At 38.5% G+C, this 20,543-nt stretch overlaps 1 protein-coding gene across 10 annotated transcripts in view; it reads left to right on the top strand.

Moving 5' to 3' along the window:
* The window catches only part of NCKAP5 (NCK associated protein 5), a 916,285-nt gene that overhangs the window by 736,913 nt on the left and 158,829 nt on the right, over positions 1-20,543 (top strand). For all 10 annotated transcript variants that reach the window (XM_070507565.1, XM_044769045.2, XM_044769048.2 and 7 more), the window contains one exon: positions 420-539. In XM_070507565.1, the coding sequence (XP_070363666.1) occupies positions 420-539 (120 nt within the window). The remainder of the gene's footprint in view (positions 1-419; positions 540-20,543) is intronic.

Here is a 20,543-nt window from a genome sequence, read left to right as displayed (position 1 = left end):
CAAAAGTGATAGTTTCTTTAGTTCATCAAATCTCTATTCACTGCGAAAACATTATTGTCCTTGTGGTTTGTGCTTTATGATTGCTTTCATGAAGACAGTGAAAAGGCCAAATATATAGGTGGAAACTTAAATTGACTTTATATCACTAAGATTTACCATCTTCAAAAATAGCATGCTAGATTAATGCATTTCTGATTTCAAAGTGCTTTTTTTTAAATTTGTTGTCCTTGCACATAATAATTCTATCAGACAATGGGCTGTGGAAAAAAATGTTGTGTGTGATTTATTTCTGGGGGTTTTGAAGAATAAAAATACTATTTTTTTACTAATGTGTCTGAAAATAAGATAAAATATGGTTATAATATGCAAAGATGTCTTTCAGTTATAGACTTTTTTTCCTTTCAATGTGTTTGTTGTAGGATCTAAGGGAGGAATGTATAAAGTTGAAAACGAGAGTGTTTGATTTGGAACAACAGAATCGAACATTAAGCATTCTATTCCAACAGCGAGTCAGGCCCACTTCTGATCTGCTCCTCCAGGTATGTGTTTATGCGGAAAACAATCTTTGTTACTGAAATGCTATTGACAAGAAGTTACTTAAATTCGAAAGTTACCAATATCTCCACCATCAAGGCACATTGCATTAGAACTCTGATTCTTTTTCCTCTCGAGGGATGTCATTAAAATTGAATGTCTCTTAATTTCTGACTTTAAAGCTATGTTTAGATAAAGAAACGCATCAACAAATAATAAACAGGTAAAAGGGGCAATCAGAAGGTGTCCTCTTGTAAATTAAGTGAAACCGTGGACCGGAGTCAGGAAATAATTGATTACTTTGGGGACCAGTGTTCATACCCTTGCATTCCATGATAAGCAAGCAAGAGTTTTAAGGTAATACCAAGGTACATTTCTTTATTTCAAACTTTCTGTAATCAAAAATGCAGCTGGGGTTTGTTTTCCTTTCGTCTCTTTCTATGCAGCATCACTCCTCAAAATGTACTACTTCCGATATTGCGCCTCAGTGTTTTACTGGTTCTCTTTGTCTAAATGCTCTCACCAAACTCTTTCTTTACTCGCCTTCGTAACACGCAAAGTTATTGAAAGTCAAACCCTTTGAATCATTTTGAAGCTGCTCCTGACAAAGCACTAGAGAATGTATCTGACTGCAGGGAGGCAGGTGAATTGGCAAAAGGGTCTGGAGGGCTGAACTTTGCTGTTTCCTATTTTTTTAAAACCCTGTTAATGTGCGTATTTTCTGAAACAAGCTCCCGTGAGGCTTGCTCAGAGCCCTTCTGAGGCTAAGCTGGCAAAGGGTGCGTGAGGTTTCACAGGGGCAATGTACAGTGTATAAAAGATAACCCCAGCTGCCTGGCGGAGAGAAAGGAAAACGAGAGAGGAGTCCTCTAGACCACACTGTCCAGCACTGTAGCCACTCGCCATGTGGCGCTATTGAGATCGAAAATGAAGTTAAAATTAAGTTCCTATTCAAACTAGCCACATATCAAGCATTTAGAAGCCACATATGGCCAGTGGCTCCCATATTAGACAGTGTATATATGGAACATTTTCATCATCCTAGAAAGTTCTGCAGGACAGCGCTTTTCCAGATGGTTGAGACCGTGTTGCTAATTTACCCTCTGAACTTTGGCATAAACATCTTTCCTTTACTCCTCAGGGAAATAAAGAGAAATTGCAGTTCATTTCATAGAGAGAAAAATGTTTGGTAAAGCTGAACATCAAGATGTCATTTCCCCCCCAAATTAAAATAAAACAGCTCTCTGAATTGTAAAATAGATCTCATCTCTTAAATTAATTTCCTCTCTACTTTATCTGTTAGAGCATAATTTATAATTTATGACTCAAAATTGTGTGGAAAAAAATCAGCTAGCCCTATTCTGCTTCCTGGCCCCGACCACAGTAAATGTTGCTCACAGAAAATCTTGCATCTGTAAAAAGTTACATTTCTTTTACTCTCTCATAATCAAGATCCAATATTATAATTACTTTTAGCAGCTATTGCATGTTCATGAACTTTTCTGTTCCGCCTGTTTTAACTTGAGGCTTTTCTGGAACAGTGTTTAAGGATCCACAGTCCCTGTTTATGAATCATGGTGATTTATTTCCAGAGTAAACACATGTGCCATAGCTCTTTGAGCTTTTTCATTGGCTGTCACAAATTTCTTAAATCCATATCCAAATGGCGTTACATGATATGAATGCTAACAACAGAGCTAAGTGTTTGTTCATTGGGTGTTTTCAGCCAACACATGTCATATTCCTCACCAAGTAGTCCTCACTTCTAAGAGCCTCTCTAATTGAAATGGCATTTGTAAAAGATGCCCTGTTCATTGTTCTGTGAAGAAGAATGATAGAAAGTGTGATGCCTACCCTCTAACATCTTAGGGCTCACAGTCACAAAGTTGTTGGTTTTTTAGGTAGCCTGTTAATTATTTGACTCATGATTTTTCATTTCACAAATACGTATCGTGAAGCACTGGCTACAGTAAAAGCAGTCGGAGCTTATTTTGCATGTATGGAAGCTCTAATTATTTGTTGAATGGAATAATGAATAAATGACACAAATTCATTCTGCAAGTTGGAGAGTTATTTTGCACACACCTAAGAGAGGTTTATGCCCCCAGCTCTTCTTCGGAACTTCTCCAGGCTTATATGGATGCGTTGGAACTGTGCAGCCATGATGGTCCAGCTCATTCTGTTTGAGGGTGTGGCTGGTGGGCTCAGCAAATCCACCAGTGCATCTGGTCCCAAGTATCATAGACCTTAGAGACTTCTGCCCTTGGACTGGAGATGCGGTAGTAGATTTCTAAGTAGTTTTCTACATATCTTAGAAAACTGCGTTAGTTGTCATCTGCTGAATGCAGCCTAATGATTCTCTACAATCTCAAGTAGTCACCTGAAGAGAAATGTAGAAAGAAGATTGTTGAGCTCATTGTGATTTTAGTAGACATATTGTAAATAGTGGAAAAGAAAATAATTTCTAAAAAACAGTCAAGTCTTTGTCCCTCAAAAATAGAGAATAAGAAGTTACATGGATATTATTAAGAAAATTCTTATATAAGAGAAACAAAAAGGGATAGTTCTAAGGATTAGTTGATAGATTTGAGGAAACTTACAAAGGGAACCAGATCCATGATAGGGAAGAAAAAGGCTCACCTGAAAATTAAAATCTTAAGAATGGTGATAGACTTCTCTGTTGGTTCCAATTTTCAGAATGATATTTCTGGGACTATAGGTGGTAACAAATCAGATTAAGAAGGCCCTCTATATTAGAATCAACAATTTGAGCTAAATTCTGAAGAATTGAGAGGCCATTATAGCAAATAAAATCCCAAAGTAAGGTTCTTTATGGAACTGGAGTCTCTAACCTTATTTGAACCTACTGACCAGATTAATCAATGCTCACCATTTCTCTCTTGAAAATCATATTAAACAACACTCTCAGTTTACTCAGCACTGGCACCTAGTAGAGTGCGCTCCGCTAAGAGTACTTTCTTCTCTTACCAGTTGAGTTGAATGCTCACCATGAATGAGTCATATTTGTAGCTCAGTATGTTTATGCGAGTAGTACTTATGGTAATTATATAATTTTTAACTACCATATAAAATAATGAAATGTGGTGCAAAAAGAATCATTTCTATAAAACAAAGTCGAGCGCTTCAAAAGCATCTGTAAAGGCATGTCACTAAAAAAAATGTTTGTGATCAAATGAAATATAGGTGTCCAACTATAAAAAACTTGTAGATGGAGAATTGTATTAAATGTAGGGGCATGTAAATTGCTTCTCAAGTGGTATTAAGTTCTTGTTCCACTGTTAAGAAAAGCAAAAATTAGAAATCATAGATAACGCATGAAGCATGTGTTTCATGTGAAAAAAGAACAAAGACATTGGAGGACTCTAATAATGGGATCGCTAGGCAAAGCAGCAGCCTCAGACCTATTAAAAATGTTATTTAACAAATACATAGTGCTTAATGTCTTGGATACTGTTTTTCAACCTTTACTGTGTTCACCAATGCAATCTCCATTGCAATCCTGTGAGGTAGGAGCTATCATTGCACCCATTTTGCAAATGGAGACGCTTAGGCGCAAAGAGACTAAGTCACCAGCAGGTAATTGGCAGAGTGAGGATTTAAATACATGGTCAGGCTCAAGTTCCTCCTTTTCACCTCCTTTCTGTGCTCCCTCTACATGGAATACAAATGGACGTGAAGAACGTTCTTCTGATTCTGTACTCTAATATTTTGATTAACTGGCCCATCTGTATGCAGTTGGATCAGGGCTTCTGCAGTTCAATCGCAATAAGGAGCCAACCATGTTTATATGTTTCTTAAAGGCTCTTGATTAGTGGCATCCAAGATTTTCCCCTCTTCTGTGTATTCTGCTTTTGTCTTGTTCTGGGCACTTGTGTTGTCATTATCCCTATAGGACATTATTCTCATATTTTGCATCTGGCACAGTTTTTTATTTTCCTTTTTATTTGATATTTCAAAGGGTCCTAGTACTCATATCTTTAGTCCAAGACAGAAAGAAAAGAATGTTATAGTGTAGATTATTCACACAAATAGATGAGAATCTAACAGCGTAGAACCAAGGTGTAAGAATTTGCTGTCACATCTTAGAGTGCTAACTTTTTTTGCTGGTGTTTTGTTTTATATTATTATTTCAGATGAGAGGATTTTAAAAATTCTACTTGTGCTTCTGATGTATTTTTTCCTCTGCTAAATCTTTACTTTCAAAGTGTAAAGCTATCCACAAATGTTATTTGGCAGAACACTACACTACACACTTACTCCTCCACCTGTCCTTAAGCAATGAATCCTGTATTCTGAGAACAAACTCAATGCCGCCACCGTTCAGGGGACTTCCAGGGCAACGGCAGTCCTCATGGAACTTTCCCCTCGGGGAGCTCCCTTGGTATTGATGATGCATGCCACACAATTAAGCAGTTCATAGTCCTGTATGGAATTATGGAATCCTAGTCTCTCATGTCACTGATAGGGGAGGTCATACAGTATAACCCCCTGTAACTAGGGATTTCATGTTAACTTTTCATTTCACCTAAATAGGAATCTCCTTGAGGGCAAGAACTATGCTGAATGTTGCATTTTACCCTTCCATAGATATTATCACTACTTATAATCCATATTCGGTGTGTACTTGTTGATGGATTAACATTTCATGACATACATTTTTTATGGTATTTAATTTTTTGTGTCTTGGGATGTTTTTGTTTGTTTTTGGCATGAAACAATCTCACTGCCTTTACTCTTTTTCTTCCAGTTTTATTGAGATATAATTGACATATAACATTGTACATGTTTAAGGTGTACTAAATAGTGATTTGATATATGTATATATTGTGAAATGATTACCTTAATAAGTTTAGTCAACATCCAGCATCTCATATACTTACAGTTTTATTTTCTTGTGATGAGAACTTTAGAGATCTGTTCTCCTAGCAGATTTCAAATATACAATACAATATTGTTAACTATAGTCACCATGCTCTACATTATATCTCCAGAACTTACTTACCTTTTAACTGGAGGTTTGTACCTTTTGACCACTTTCATCACTTTCTCTGACCCTGCCACTGTCTGCCTCTGGCAACCACCAATCGGTTCTCTGTTTCTATGAGTTTGTTTTTGTTAGATTCCATATACAAGTGAGGTCATACAGTATTTGGCTTTCTCTGACTTGTTTTAACTAGCATCCTGGCCTCAGGGTCCATCCACATTGCCACAAATGGCAGGATTTCCTTTTTTCTAATGGCTGAATACTATTCTAAATAATATTATATTATATTATATCACATTTTCTTTATCCATTTGTCCATTGATGGACACTTAGATTGTTTCCACATCTTGGCTATTGTAAATAATGCTTCAGTGAATGTGAGGGTACAGATATCTCTTCTTCAAGGTAGTAATATCTTTTCTCCACATCCTCACCAGGACTTGTTATCCTTGTCTTTTTGGTAATACCCATTCTGACAAGTGGAAGGTGATATCTCCTTGTGATTTTGATTTGCATTTCACTGATTAGTAATGTTGAGAAACTTTTCGTGTACCTGTTGGCTATTTGAGTATCTTCTTTGGAAAAATGTTTATTCAGGTTCCTTGCCCACTTTTATTGAATTATTTGATTTTTCTTTTTTTGCTATTGAGTTGTATGAATTCCTTATATATTTCAGATACTAACCTTTATCAGATGCGTGGTTTGCAAATATTCTCTCCTATTCTGTAGATTGCCTTTTATTTTGTTGATTGTTTCTTTTTGCTGGGCAGAAACTTTTTTGTTTTATATAGTCCCTCTTGTTTATTTTTTATTTCTTTGCTTATGGATTAGGTGTCATATCTAAGAAATCATTGCCAAGACCCATGTCAAGGAGTTTTTTCTCCTATGTTTTCTTCTATGAGTTTTATTGTTTCAGGTCTTACATTTAAGTGTTTAATCCCTTTTGAGTTGATTTTTGTGAGTAGTGTAAGATAGGGGTTTAGTTTCATTCTTTCACGTGTGAATATCCAATTTTCCCAGCACCAGTTGTTGAAGAGACTATCTTTTCTCCATTGAGGATCCTTGGTTCCCTTGTCAAATATTAGTTAACTGTATATACATGGATTTATTTCTGAGCTCCATTCCATTGTTTTATATGTCTGTTTTTATGCTGATACCATACTGTTTTGTTTACTATAGCTTTATAATATAGTTTGATATCAGAAAGCGCGATGCTTCCTGCTTTGCTCTTCTTTCTCAAGATTGCTTTGGTTGTTCAGAGTCTTTAGTGGTTCCTAACAAATTTTAGGATTGTTTTTCTAGTTGTGTGAAAAAAAAAAATGACATTGGAATCTTGATAGGTATTGCATTGAATCTGTAGATGGCTTCGGGTAGTAGGGACATTTTAACAATATTATTCTTCTAATCCGTGAGTACAAGATATCTTTCCGTGTATTTGTGTCATCTTCAATTTCTTTCATTAGTCTTACGGTTTTTATTGTGGAGATCTTTCCCTTCCTTTGTTATATTTATTCTTAAGTGTTTTATTGTTTTTGATGTTGTTGTAAACGAGATTGTTTTATTTCTTTTTCAGATAATTAGTTCTTTGTGTACAGAAAAGCTGTCAATTTCTGTGTGTTGATTTTATATCCTGCAACTTTACTGAATTCATGATTAGAACTAATAGTTTTTTGGTGAAGTGTTTAGGACTTCTATCTATAAAATCATGTCATCTGCCAATAGAGACAGTTTTACTTCTTCCTTTCTGAATCTGATGCCTTTTATTTCCTGTTCTTGCCTGATTGCTCTGGCTAGGACTCCCAGAACTGTGTTGAATAGAAGTGGTGAGCCTGAGCACCCTTGTCTTGTTCCTGGTCTTAAAGGAAAAGCTTTCAACTTTTCATCGTTGAGTATGATGTTAGCTATGGACTTACCACATATGGCCTTTATTATGTTGAGATATATTCTTTTTATACACAATTTGTTGAGAGTTTTTCTCATGAATTGTTGAATTTGTCATAGGCATTTTCTGCATCTGTTAAGATGATCATATGATTTTTGTCTCTTATTCTGTTATTGTGATGTATCATTTTTACTAATTAGTGTACGTTGAACCATCTTTTCATACCGGGGATGGATCCTACTTGATCATAGTATATGATCCTTTTAATGTGCTGTTGAAATCAGCTTGCTAGTACTTTGCTTAGAATTTTTGCATCGATATTCATCAGGAATATTAGCCTGTAGTTTTCTTTTTTTGTAGTGTCCTTAATCTGGCTTTGGTATCAGGGTAATGCTGGCCTTATAAAATGAATTTGGGAGTGTTCCCTCATCTTCACTTTTTGGAAAAGTTTGAGAAGATTTAGCAATAATTCTTCTTTAAGTCTTTGGTAAAGTTCACCAGTGAAACAATCTGGTCCTAGGCTTTTCTTTCTTTGGAAGTTTATGATTACTGAGTCAATTTCTTTATGAATTATTGGTCTGTTCAGATTTTCTATTTCTTCATGATTCCTTCTTATAAGCTGTATGTTTCTAGGAAATTTCCATTTCTTCTAGATTGCCCAATTTATCAGTGTATAGTTGTTCATAGTAGTCTCTTATGATCATTTGTATTTCTGTGATATGAATTGTAATGTCTCCTCTTTCACTTATAGTTTTATTTATTTGGGTTCTCTCTTTTTTGTCTTTGTTTGTTGAGCAAAAGTTTGGTCAGTTTTGTTTTCTTTTCAAAGAACTAACTCTTTGTTTTGTTAATCATTTCTTGTTCTGTATTTCACTTATTTCTGCTCTAATCTTTATTATTTCCTTGCTTCTGCTACCTTTAGACTTCATTTGTTCTTATTTTTGTAGTTCCTTGAAGTGTAAAGGTATTTTCTTTATTTGAAAACTTTCTTTTTCCTAGATATATGCATTTATCAGTATGAACTTTTCTCTTAGAGCTGCGTTTGCTGCATCTCATAAATTTTGGTATGTTGTGTTTCCATTTTCATTTGTCTCAAGATGCTTTTTATTTCTCTTTTGACTTCTTTGATCCATTGATTGTTCAGGAGTGTGTTGCTTAGTTTCTTTGTGTTTGTGAATTTTCCAGTTTTCCTCTTGTTATTTATTTCTAGTTTGATACTATTGTGGTCAGAAAAGATACTTGGTATGATGTCAATGTACTTACATTTGTTAAGACTTGTTTTGTGACCTAAAATATAATGTATCCTAGAATATGTCCCATGTGCACGTGAGAAGAATGTGTATTCTGCTGTTGTTGGATGGAGTGTTCTGTATGTGTCTGTTAGGTCTCTTTGGTTCATAGTGTTGTTCAAATCCACTATTTCTTTATAGATGCTCTGTCTGCATGATCTATCCATTGTTGAGAGGGGGTATTAAAGTCTCCAGCTATTATTGTATTGCTGTTTATTTCTCTTTTTACTTCTGTTAGTATTTGCTTTATATATTTAGGTTCTCCAATGTTGAATGCATAAATATTTACAATTGTTATATGTTCTTGACGGATTGACCCCTTTATCATTATATAATGACCTTATTAGTCTCTTTTGAACTTTTTTAGCTAAAAGTCTATTTTTCCTGATGTAAGTATAGCTACTCCTGGTTTCTTTTATTTACTGTTTGCTTGAAATGTCTTCTTCTATCCCTTCACTCACAGTTTGTGTGTATCTTTAAAGCTAAAGTGAATCTCTTTTAAGCAGCATATTGTTGAATTTTTAAAAAATCCATTCAGCCATTCTGTGTCTTTGGATTGGAGAATTTAAGCCATTTACATTTAAAGTAATTATTGGTGGTTGAGTACTTACTATTGCCATTTTGTTAATTGTTTTCTGATTGTGTTGTGGATCCTTTGTTCATTGCTTCTTATCTTACTGTCTTCTTTTGTGATTTGATGACTTTTTGTAGGAGTATGCTTTACTTGTTTATCATAATCTTTTGTGTAACTACTACAGGCTATGCCTTTGTGGTTACCATGAGCCTTACCTAAAATATTTTATATTTATAACATCTTATTTTAAGCTGATAACAACTTAACTTTGATGGCATATATAAATTTTACATTTTTTCTTCCCCCCACCTCACATTTTAGGTTATTGATGTTACAGTTTACATATTTTTTATTGTGTGTCCAATAATAAATTATTGTAGTTATGGTTATTTTTAATACTTTTTCAAAAAGATTTAAGCTAGAGTTGTAAGTGACCTATGCACCACCATTACAGTCTTAGAGAATTTGACTTTGACTATCTATTTACCATTACCAATGAGTTTTACACCTATATTCATATATTTTTATCATGTTAATAAGCATCATTTTCTTTCCTCTAGAACAACACACTGTAGCATTTCTTGTAAGACAGATCTATGGTGACATTTTCAGCTTTTGTTAATTCAGGAAATTTTTTATCTCTTCTTCATTTCTGGTATTCTTGGTTGCTCATTTGAATAAGTGGTTGCCTCTTAGACTTTTCAGGTTCACTCCAGCAGAGACAGTCCTTCACCATAATGCATATATTATTTCTCTTGATTGTGTCCCGTAAGTCCCATAGCCTTTCTTTACTCTTTTTCATCTTTTTTTCTTTTTGCTCCAATGACTGGATAATATCAAATGACCGATATTCTAATTCACTGATTCATTCTTCTGCTTGGTTGAGTCTGCCACTGAAGTTCCCTATTGAATTCTTCAGTTCAGTCATTGTATTCTTCAGCTTTAGGATTTCTGTTTGGCTTTTTGGATGGTTTCTGTTTCTTTGTTGAACTTTTCATTTTGTTCAAGCATTGTTTTCCATCTTCATTTAGTTGTCTGTGTGTTTTTGTAGTTTACTAAACTTTAAGAGGATTATTCACAAGTCTTTGTCAGACAGTTCATAGATCTCCATTTCTTTAGAGTCTGTTATTAGAGCTTTTTTAGTTTCTTTTGATGTTGTCATGTTTACCTGATTTTTTGTGATCCTTGATTCTCTGCATTGGTATCTGTGCATTTGACTAAGTGTTCTCCTCTTCCAGACTTTACAGATTTGCTTTGGCAGAGGCAGTTCTTCACCAGTCATCTCAGCTTAGGGTTCTGGACAGGTCAGGTGGTAGCATCCTTGGACAAGTGGAGCTTGCTATTAGGGTCTTTATTTGGACAAAGCCACTGCCCAAGCTCTGAGTTTTGGTGTGCCACTGGCTAGGAACAGTTGGGTAGGTCTGCTGGCTTGGTTACCTATGCAAGTGCAGCTGTAGGATGGGCTCCACAGTTGCTCAGATTCATTGGTCAGGCTTCATAGTCAGGCACTATACTCAGCAGTTGGGTGGGCCTGAGAATTTGCTTCTCTGCCTGGGAAGGTCCGTACAACAGGCTCCACAGCCAGTTTGGCTCATTGCCTAGGGACCAGAATCAGGCATAAGTGTTCACTGAGCTCCCTGGTGAGACAGGGCCACTGATGTGGCTCTGCAAATGGACTGAGCCATTGACTGAGTTCTCTGCTTGGGTATTCCTGTAAGTGCAGCTATAGGGAGGTGGCTTCCTTGTGCTCTAGTTATGCTTCCTGGTCAGGCAAGACTGACGGCTCTATTCAGCAGTAGGTAGGGCCATGAACCTTCTTCTCTGCCTAGATGGTGGGGAAGAACAGGCTCCAAGGCCAGCACAGCTTGCTGGGTGGGGACCTGAATCAGGAAGAACTGTGCACTGAGTTCCCCAGCCAAATGAGGCCACCAGCTGGGCTCTGTAGATATGCAGAGCTGCTGGCTGGGCTCCCTGCTCGAGTGCCACTGTAAGCTGCACAGCTTCCTGGGTGCACTGGTTGGAGTTCCTGGTCAGGTGGAGCTGGGATCTGTATTCAACAGTAGGCAGGGCTATGAATTTACTTCCTGCCCATGGTGGGTGGTAGAACAGTCCCCAAGGCAAGCATATTATTTGGGAACCCAAATCAGGCAGAACTGTGTATCGAGTACCCTGGCCAGATGGGGTCACCAGCTTGGCTTTGCAGATGGGCAAAGCCACTGGCTTGGATCTCTACTCAAGCACCACTGCAAGGAGGAACTTGGTCTGCTGGTATCCAAGTGCTGGTTGCTGTAATCCCTGCCCATGTTTGCTGTCCCAATGTGCTCTCCACTGTCAAGCCTCACAGATCTCCCCTGCAATCCCTGTGGGGTGAGACCCAAGTGGGCCTCCCACGAAGTGACCCACAATGCTGGGGAAGCTAGATGTCCACCTTTGGCTCTTGTTTTCCCCACTGGAGAAAGTGTAGGCCCTGGGGACCCTCTTGGTGTGGCACTGTGCCATCCTGGGGTTGGAGCAGAGGAATCAGAGTGTAGTTATCTCTTACCTTTGAATGCAGTTCTTCTCAGTCTCTGTGGTCCAGGGGAGTGCATCAGCCTCATCCCCATGTTCTGGGATTTTCACGGTGGTGTCTTGTCTATGGATAGTTGCTAGCTGGTCTTTTTGTGAGGCAGAGTGAATTCGGGAATGACCTATGTCACCATCTTATTGACACCACCATTAAGGGAGATGTTTCTAACCACAATAAGATTGTAATCTTGGTTTAGAGACCTTGCCTTTTTCTGTCTGTTTATGTGTGTTTTTGTATCAATCCTCTGTACCTAAGTTCCCAATTCATGTTTTTTAATCCTTTTATTTATTTCTGAGAATCATAGATTTTTATGCATTTACACTCTTTGCTACCTTAGAACTTGCTATTGCATAATGAACACAGCCACGCAGAACTACCCAGAACTGAACAATCAATTAAACAACCAACATGAAGTCATCATCTCTAGGGTCATTCAGAGAAATTGGAAGATGCCACACGTATTAAACATTTTTAAATGTACGTATTTTGTTCTTTAAAAGGTCTATATGTCTGCCTTTTGTGTACTTTCAAAATATACACCGTTTAAGTGAGATGAAAAGAAGAAATCATTAAGAGGACATTAAGATAATATGGAGAGCAATAAGGGAGGAGTAGACTAGTGAATGAAGGATTAGGTAAAGGATGTGACAATGGTTCTTGAGTTCTGGTGATGGAAGCTTTTCATTCTGATCAATCTGTGCCTCTCCTGAGCCACAAACTAAGAAGTAGTCAAGAGAAAAGGCAAGAAAATCCACTCAAGTTTAGAGCAGGTATGACGTCCCACACTACTCCGGTATAAGTTTGCCTTGTGAGTTTCTAAAATTGATCAGCCATGGATGAGGCCTCTGGCCCTGTCCTGCAGACCCACAGGAGGAGCAGTCCAGTGATGCTTCAGGGATGCTAAGTAACACCAGGGTCCAGATGGCAGAGTACCCACCGGCAGTGATCTGTCATCCTGTGTGATCAGAGGACTTTGGTGGCTTCATTATGGGCATCTGTCAGACATGAAAACATATGGAGACTGTGCTGCAGGGGTTCTCTGTCATGCAATAAGCACTAGAAAGGATATTAATTTGTCCGAGGTACAGAAAGTGGCCTCTCTGAGAGGTGAGGGTTACTTTGAAAGATCACATGGCTCCTGCAGGACAGGACTTTTGATGATGAGATACCCCACATGAGGTTGGTTTGGGATCAAGAAAGAACAGCAGAGGAAGAATCTTCAGGCTTATGGCAAGATTTGATTTTCCCCTCTTCATATTGCATTCAAGGCCCTCTATAGAGTTGTATCACCTTCAACAGCATCATTTTTCTTTTTTTCCTGACACAAATTCTTTACTCTAGCCAAGCAGAAATACTTTCACTCCACAGAGCATGACATAGGTGTTCCTTCAACTGTCTCATTTTGTATGTCATTCCTCTGTTCAAAATGCTGCTCCACTCCCACCCACCCCACCGCTACCACTCCTCTTCATTCACTTAACAATTTTGGAGCACCACAAGTATGTTAGTGCTAGAGATTCAGTGGTAAAATGTATTTCCTCAACAGTTATCATCTATAAGTACCACGGAGAAGAGGGTGAGAGGCGTATGAGATGCTTTGGGGTGGCCCAGGGGGAGCCAGTTCTGTTGGCTGAAGGGCTTGGGGAAGGCACTTCAGAGGAAGTAATGCCACAGTGTGAGTCTAGACAAATGAGTAGGAGTTTGTTAGATGGACAAGGGAGAGTATAAATGCCAGCCAGGAGGAACAGCCCGTGCAAAGATGCGAAGACATGAGAAAGTATGTCTCCTTCCAATCCTGTTTCTAAATCCATATGCTTTGGAAGTGCTCCTGGAATAACACCCCGCCCCAGTCTCCTACACACACCTTGCTCACCAGGTCCCAGCCTATATTGATGTGTTACTTTTAACTATGCTACAATTTTGCTTTCTATGTGTTTGCTCTTCATTCCCAAATCAACTGAGGGGTGTTTTCTGTTTTTGTTTTTATGTAAGACCTAGGCTTAGCCGTCCATGCATCATGAATAAATGCTGTGTTATGGTGTGCTTCCCATCAGCAATATTATCAAGGGTACAAGTGGTCTGTTATAAGGAAGTCAGGGTGTTGTTCCTAGTCTTTACTTGCTTGCTTTGGCTTTTATTTTCATAAGGACAAGGGCCTTGCCACTATTGACCTTTGAATCCTCCCAATACATAACTTGAACAAAAGGGAACCTCAAGTGAATTAACGATTGAATGAACCTCTGGGACGACTGAAACGCTTGCCAGCAGAGGAGGTAGACGGAGATGGCTTCACAAATGAAGTGACCACAGCAGGGGGAAGAAGAGAAGGGAATGAGAGCAGTCCTTAGGGCACTGTGTGCCTAAGATGAAGAAGGTAGACTTTGCAATATTTTGTTTAGGTAAGTCAGGACAACCAAGGGAACTTCTCTCTCCTTTTCAATGAGCTCTAGTTTTGTTGTTGTTGTTTGTTTTGTTTTTGCTTTTGTTTTATCTCTTCCTGTAGCTGGTGAGACCTCAGATGTGGATTCCATCTTGGAATTGTTCCTTTCCTATATAGCTATAGAGAAATGTATTGCATAGACATACCTTTACCCTAGCGACTGATGTTTCCATATTGCTTCATGGGTATGAGTTTTTCTCTCTCCCATCCCGACCCCCTATTCAAATTTTAGGTTAATCAATGGAAGGTACCTGGCTTCCTGTTCTTTGTATCTTCCTGGTGCTAGATATAGCCAAAATATTTATTAATTGCTTTCGAGAGCACATGGCTGGATCCACATAAACCATCCTCTCACCTGAAACGATGAAAAATCTCATGCCCTGAGACCAACATTGCAAAGTGAAATGCTTTCAGGGGCTGAGGCAATGAGGGAATAAGCAGAGGAGGCTGTGTACTCTGTTGCCAGCTCCAGCCAATTGTGGCCACTTGGAAATGCTCATTAGGTGTTGCCATAACTTTAGATATTTTAAGAAACTGGAAATGCAGACTTTTGTTTGCAATCTCTTGATTTTTAACTGTTGGCACCTGAGTCAAATATTTTATAGCACCGAGGAACCCAATAAAACATCTGTGGGCCACGTTTGGCCTGCACCCTGCTTTTCTTTCTTTACTCGAGTGACGATGGGTTTTAACTGAAAACATGGTACACATGTCCGGGACACCGGGGCCCCAGGCTTCATAATCATATTCATGGCACAGCCAGAATATATTGCTGCATTCATTATCTCAACAAAAATTCATTGAGCACCTACTGAGGACACAGAGATTATCTTTTAATAGGAAGACAGATAATAAGAACAAACAATTGTGCAGTAGAGAAGTGAATGAAACAGAAATATTTACCGGCAGAGGTCCTCAGAGCAAAGAGTGGTTAGCACTATCTGGGGTGTCAGGAAAGCCTTTTAGGAGGTGGTGACAGATAAACTGAGCTTTGAAGGAGGAATAAGAGTTTGTTAGAATAACAAGTTTCCAAAAAACAATTTGTGGACTAAGTCCAGGACCAACCTTAATACTGGAATTTATATTTAGATCAATCCCAGGTCCTGGCTTTCATCACAACTGTAAAATTATAAAATTGTCTTAACCTGATTTGATCCTGTTTGGGCTTTCCAATCTCTTCCAACAATATCAGATTAACTCTTTGAGCTCTGTAGGAAAATGAAAACCTCTCAGGAGTGTGGTGCTAATTGAATTCTCTGTCACTATGACTTTTAACAACAATTCTATCTAGCTTTTTATTTGAGGAAGAATCTAGTTAAGCAGAATTAAGAAAACTGATGATAAATGAAGAGCCCCCGGTGTCTAAGGTTTGTTTTGAGGATTTTAACATTAAATGCAGGTTCAAAACCTGAACATAAATCAATATTGTATTGAAATAGACTAAGTGATTGAAATGTAAATTCAGGAAATGTACCTTGTAGCATGCAACATTCAGGCTGTATATTTTTTTTTCATATTTCAAACACACAGAAAAGCTGATAATCCTAGAATTAGCAAATTTCATGAAGCAAATGTTTATCATAGTAACCTTAAAAATTTCCACCATAAAAATTATTAAGCATTTCATTTTCATGAATTTTGGATAAATGTAAGGATTTGGCAATGCAAGAAACAAAGCACTGAGAAAGGAATGGTGATGTTTACCTGGGGATTTGATTATGCAGATTGGAGCATTAATTTCTTGGCACTCAAAGCCGTGGAGTGTCCATTGCTATCAGCGGATGTCACACCAGGGAAATCTTATTCCTGGCATGAAAAGATTAAGTAACCCAAACTCTGACATGAAAGACTAGTGTTTCCAGGAGTGAAAAGTAATTTGGCTTTGTTCTGTCACCTCTCTTACCTCACAGTGCTCTTGTCTGAGACCTGCCCTGACATATTCTGGAGCCCCTTTCTGGAACCTGGCAGTGATTCAAAATCTGCCACAGCCATCTAGGAGGCTCCAGAACAAGTCTGTAACCTATCTGGCTTCACTGAAGAAGAACATTGTTGAATTCTTGGCTGCGTGAGTCAGGGAAGGGAGGAGAGGAGGGGTATACATCAAGGAGGCAGATAGAAGCATCCAGAATCTCTCAGCAGAGCCTACCAGACCAGGCTGAGCCTCCATGAGGAGAGACCTTCAAGGCAGGTCTGAAGCTCAATGTAGCTTGGAATGGTCACACCCTAGAGACAGAGGGGCTTGGCCTTCAGATGTGCCTGGCCTGCTCAGTTGCTCAGAAATATGCTAGGACTGGGCTCACAGTAGCTCCCAAACTAATCAGAGGGGTGGAAATAAATACTCCCAGGGCAAGATGCTCTTGTAGCCTGTTGCATTGATGTATAGCTTGTATACCTGGTTTCCCCAGAACTGTTCAGACTGATTTCAAGGGCAAAAGGACATCCCCTCCCCCACCTTCCACCACTTAACACGTATGTATATACACACATACGCCCAGGTCAAATTTTCAAAAACTCTGATAGAAATCCTAGCACAGGTGAGGCAGTAGGGTACCTTTGTGATGTTGGGAAACCAGGGAAATGTCATCAAGTCTCCTGTTCATAAAGCCTTCGTCATGCAATCCAGTTGTAGCAGCCTTTTCTGCCTTTAAAGCAGCTTACATCCCTTTCCTGGGTCGGTTTCTGTCAATCTCTCTCAGCCTTGTGTCTCAAAATCAAGACCTAAAATAATACCTGATTTTTCTGCAAAATCTGAAAGTCAAACGATTCACCTGCATGGAGGCCCAATGGAATGAGAGACACTGCCTTGTATGTCACAGACTCTGTTCTGAAGACTGTGTCACAGCTGACTCACTCCTGACCCGAGACAGGCCACACCAACATGTCACCACCGCCTCCAGCCATACACTGTGGTTGATGAATCTCTGCCTTGTCTTACCTCACAGGCAGGAGGGTGGAAGGATCAGGAGAGTACTTACTGTGAAGGAATGCAAAGTTAAAGGTGTGGGGGACTGCATTCCGGGGGTTTATTCGAGAAGTCATGCCAGTAGTTCTGTCAGCTTAGGATGTGCCATATTGAGGCTGCAAGGTGTATTTCTACAACCGGGTAGGGTGAAGGCCAGTCAGGGTCAAACTGGAGTTTTCCAAATAGATATCTTGCGGTTACATTAATAAAGCTTTGATTACTTTAATAAAAAGGACATTACATTTTTATTACGTTAATAAAAATTTACACTTTTTACATTAATAAAATTTAATGTAAATAAAGCTTTTTTACATTAATAAAGCTTTATACCTTATTAGCAGACAGACATCATCTTACTGAATCATTACTATAAGTCTGGAGTATTATTGTTTTTTTACACATAGGAAAATGAAATTCCGGGAGGCTGCTGCTGTGTCTTAGCCAGGGTTCTTCTGGTTCAAAGCTCCAGTACCCACTGCCTGCTTAGGCCGTCATCTCCAATCATGGCCTTAATCGCTTTCTCCAGGCCTGTACAAGGAAGGTATATTGGAGTAGCTCTCAGCAAATCAGCCAATTAAAAGGCATTTAAGGGTCTGTTTGGACTTGGCAATGTGCTACACTTTGGATAAATCAAGTTAAATACATTTGGGTGGTGTCCTAATAACCTGAAATATAGACAACACCATTGTGGGCATAATTGATATTTCCCTGAAAAAGGACTATGAATCTAATAACCTAGGAGTATGATCAAATCACTTTCCCTAGAAACATGTTTATGCCAAGGAATAAGAGAGTCACAATATTACATGTCAACTTTCGAGACCAGGTAATCTACCTGCCTTGTTATCTGACACTCAGATTGATCCATGCCTAGTGCAAGGTCACACAGTCTGTTTAGAGCAGACTAGAACTCAAGAGTCCTGATTCCCAGCATTGTGACTTTTACACTATGCCTAGGGTAACAAATTTGAAATTTACCTGAATTATGGAAGAGGGAGAGCTTGGTATGAGAAATGTGTTTCAGCCTAATGTGCAGCTTTGGGAAATGGTTTAGATGGAGTGGGATGACTAAAACCCTCTAGCTCAGAGGAGGCATGTTAGAGAGGACCAGAGGGGTAGGAGGGGAGAAGAAATCTCTGTGTGGAGTAGCAGAAAGACTACTAAGATCCAAGCTGTCTTGGATTCGGTCCCCACTCCACCACAGTTTGGTTGGGTGACCTTGGGTAGATTCCTGAAATTCCTAGAATCTTACTTTCCATCTGAACAAGTAAAGCCATGGAAACAGGTCTAAGATACTTAGCACATTGACTGTCACATGGTGGAACATGAGCAAATGCTGTCCTTCTTTCCTTTATCTTCCTGTGAGGTTGGTGGTCTGCGTCTGGGTGGCAGGGGAACAGGGAAGGTGCAAAAAATGATTTTGTGATTTGCTCACAAGAATATTTTTGAGAAATTGGCCTGAGGAAATGAGGTATTAGACCCAAAATATACCATATTAAATCAGTTTTTCTTCACTATTGACTTTTTTGTGGTTTTTGGATTTTCTTGAGAATTTGTATTTCTGGAGATTCTCTGGGGATATTTAGCTCTAAGTGGATCCTTATAGGCTTTTAGCTCAATGGCTCAGAATGAATGGTTAAGCAAGAATATGTGTAGGAGATATGCTGGAGCTGAATGAATTGGAAATACCCTGAATTTCCAATTCATTCTATCTATCGAATCTGGTGGTTGCTTTTGGAGAGGGTTGGGGGTATGTGGCTGGATCACAGAATCCTTTGAGAATCTGAGCAAGGTAGTAGGTTTTCTCCTCTATATAGAGGAGAATTTGCCTATAACCTCAAGATGTTCAGGAACCCTGTGAAGTCTGTCTATTAACTTCCTTAATTAAAAAATGAATCCTAAATTAAGATTTAATCCATGATGATGATCTGCACCATAACTGTCCTTTTAATTTTTATGCATTTACCTTGTGTTGGACACTTTTATATTTTGTATCCTTCCTTCCTTCAGACCGATTTTGAAACCCTTACCAAGTATGCTATATCCCTAAATATCTGCCTTTATAAATTCAAAGTACAAGTCCCCCTAAAAGAGAGAATTAGTTTCAGCTTTTCCTTTTTATGATTACTTTTTCCTCCAAAATAGCTAAATATTGAATGGGAGGAGATAGTGGATAAAGGATCACGTCATAGGAATCATATTGCATAATAGGTATATTTCAAGGCAATTTTACTGTGAAGAAAATCAGAATTTCAAAATAGAATGTGTTGTGCATTTTTGAGGTGAGATGCACATAGATGTTTTCCAATCAGCATTGCTTATATTTCATTGTTACATTTGATGCTGTTCAATGCAGGCATTTAGATCCTTGAATTAATGTAAAGATCCCATAATAATATGAGTGCAGAATGCCATTACCAGGAATGCTGCAGCAGAATTTGCCATAAAAACAAGGAAAGCTGAAATGAAAGAGATAATCTGCAAGCTGATGCCTCTGATGCAAAATGATCTTCTCATTACAATGTTATGTCCATTGTGAAAAGAAAAAAAAAAAACTTACTGCATTAATTCCACATCAGAACAGAACATCTGAGATATTCACGTGTGCCCTTTGTGCAGCTGGATGGATTACCACAGTTGATTGTTCACTAAGCTTCCAGACTATTTATTTTAGTAGCTAAATTTTGCTGCTATTCTCTGACCAGATTGCTAAAACACTGAAGATCCACACAACTTATTATTAATTTGTGACAACTCAAAATCAATTTCCTGATACATCTCAGTCCTTACCCTAATTATGAGGAACCATTAAACCCCTTCTATCAATGGTTCGACCTGTTTCTGGAAAAAGTTTGCATTACCTATCATCAACCCAAAAAGGTTCCCTTGTTCCCTTTCCCAGTCAATTCTCCATAATCCCCAGCCCCAGGCAACCGCTGATCTTCTTTCTGTCATTATGGATTAGGTTTGCCTTTTCAAGAGTTTAAAATAAACGGAAGCATATCATATATACCCTTTTGTGTCTGGCTTATTTTGCTTAGCAGGTGTTTGATATTCATCCATGTAGCTGCTTGTATCAGAAGTTCTTCTCCAGTGACTTTTGAGTTTTTGATTTGTGATGAGATATGTCATGAGTATTTCCTATAGGGCATTCATGGAAAATGACCAGCTTTGCGGTAGTAGATACACTGGTGTCTCAGTTAGTAGTGAAAAATGTTTCCAGGACTTGGTGTACGTATGCAGTATTGCCAAGTGGGAGGATATGTGTGTATCTTTAGCTGGAGTCTAAGG

This window comes from Equus asinus, chromosome 4, assembly GCF_041296235.1.
Source record: "Equus asinus isolate D_3611 breed Donkey chromosome 4, EquAss-T2T_v2, whole genome shotgun sequence".
NCBI lineage: Eukaryota > Metazoa > Chordata > Mammalia > Perissodactyla > Equidae > Equus > Equus asinus.
This window is presented reverse-complemented; position numbering and strand designations above follow the sequence as displayed.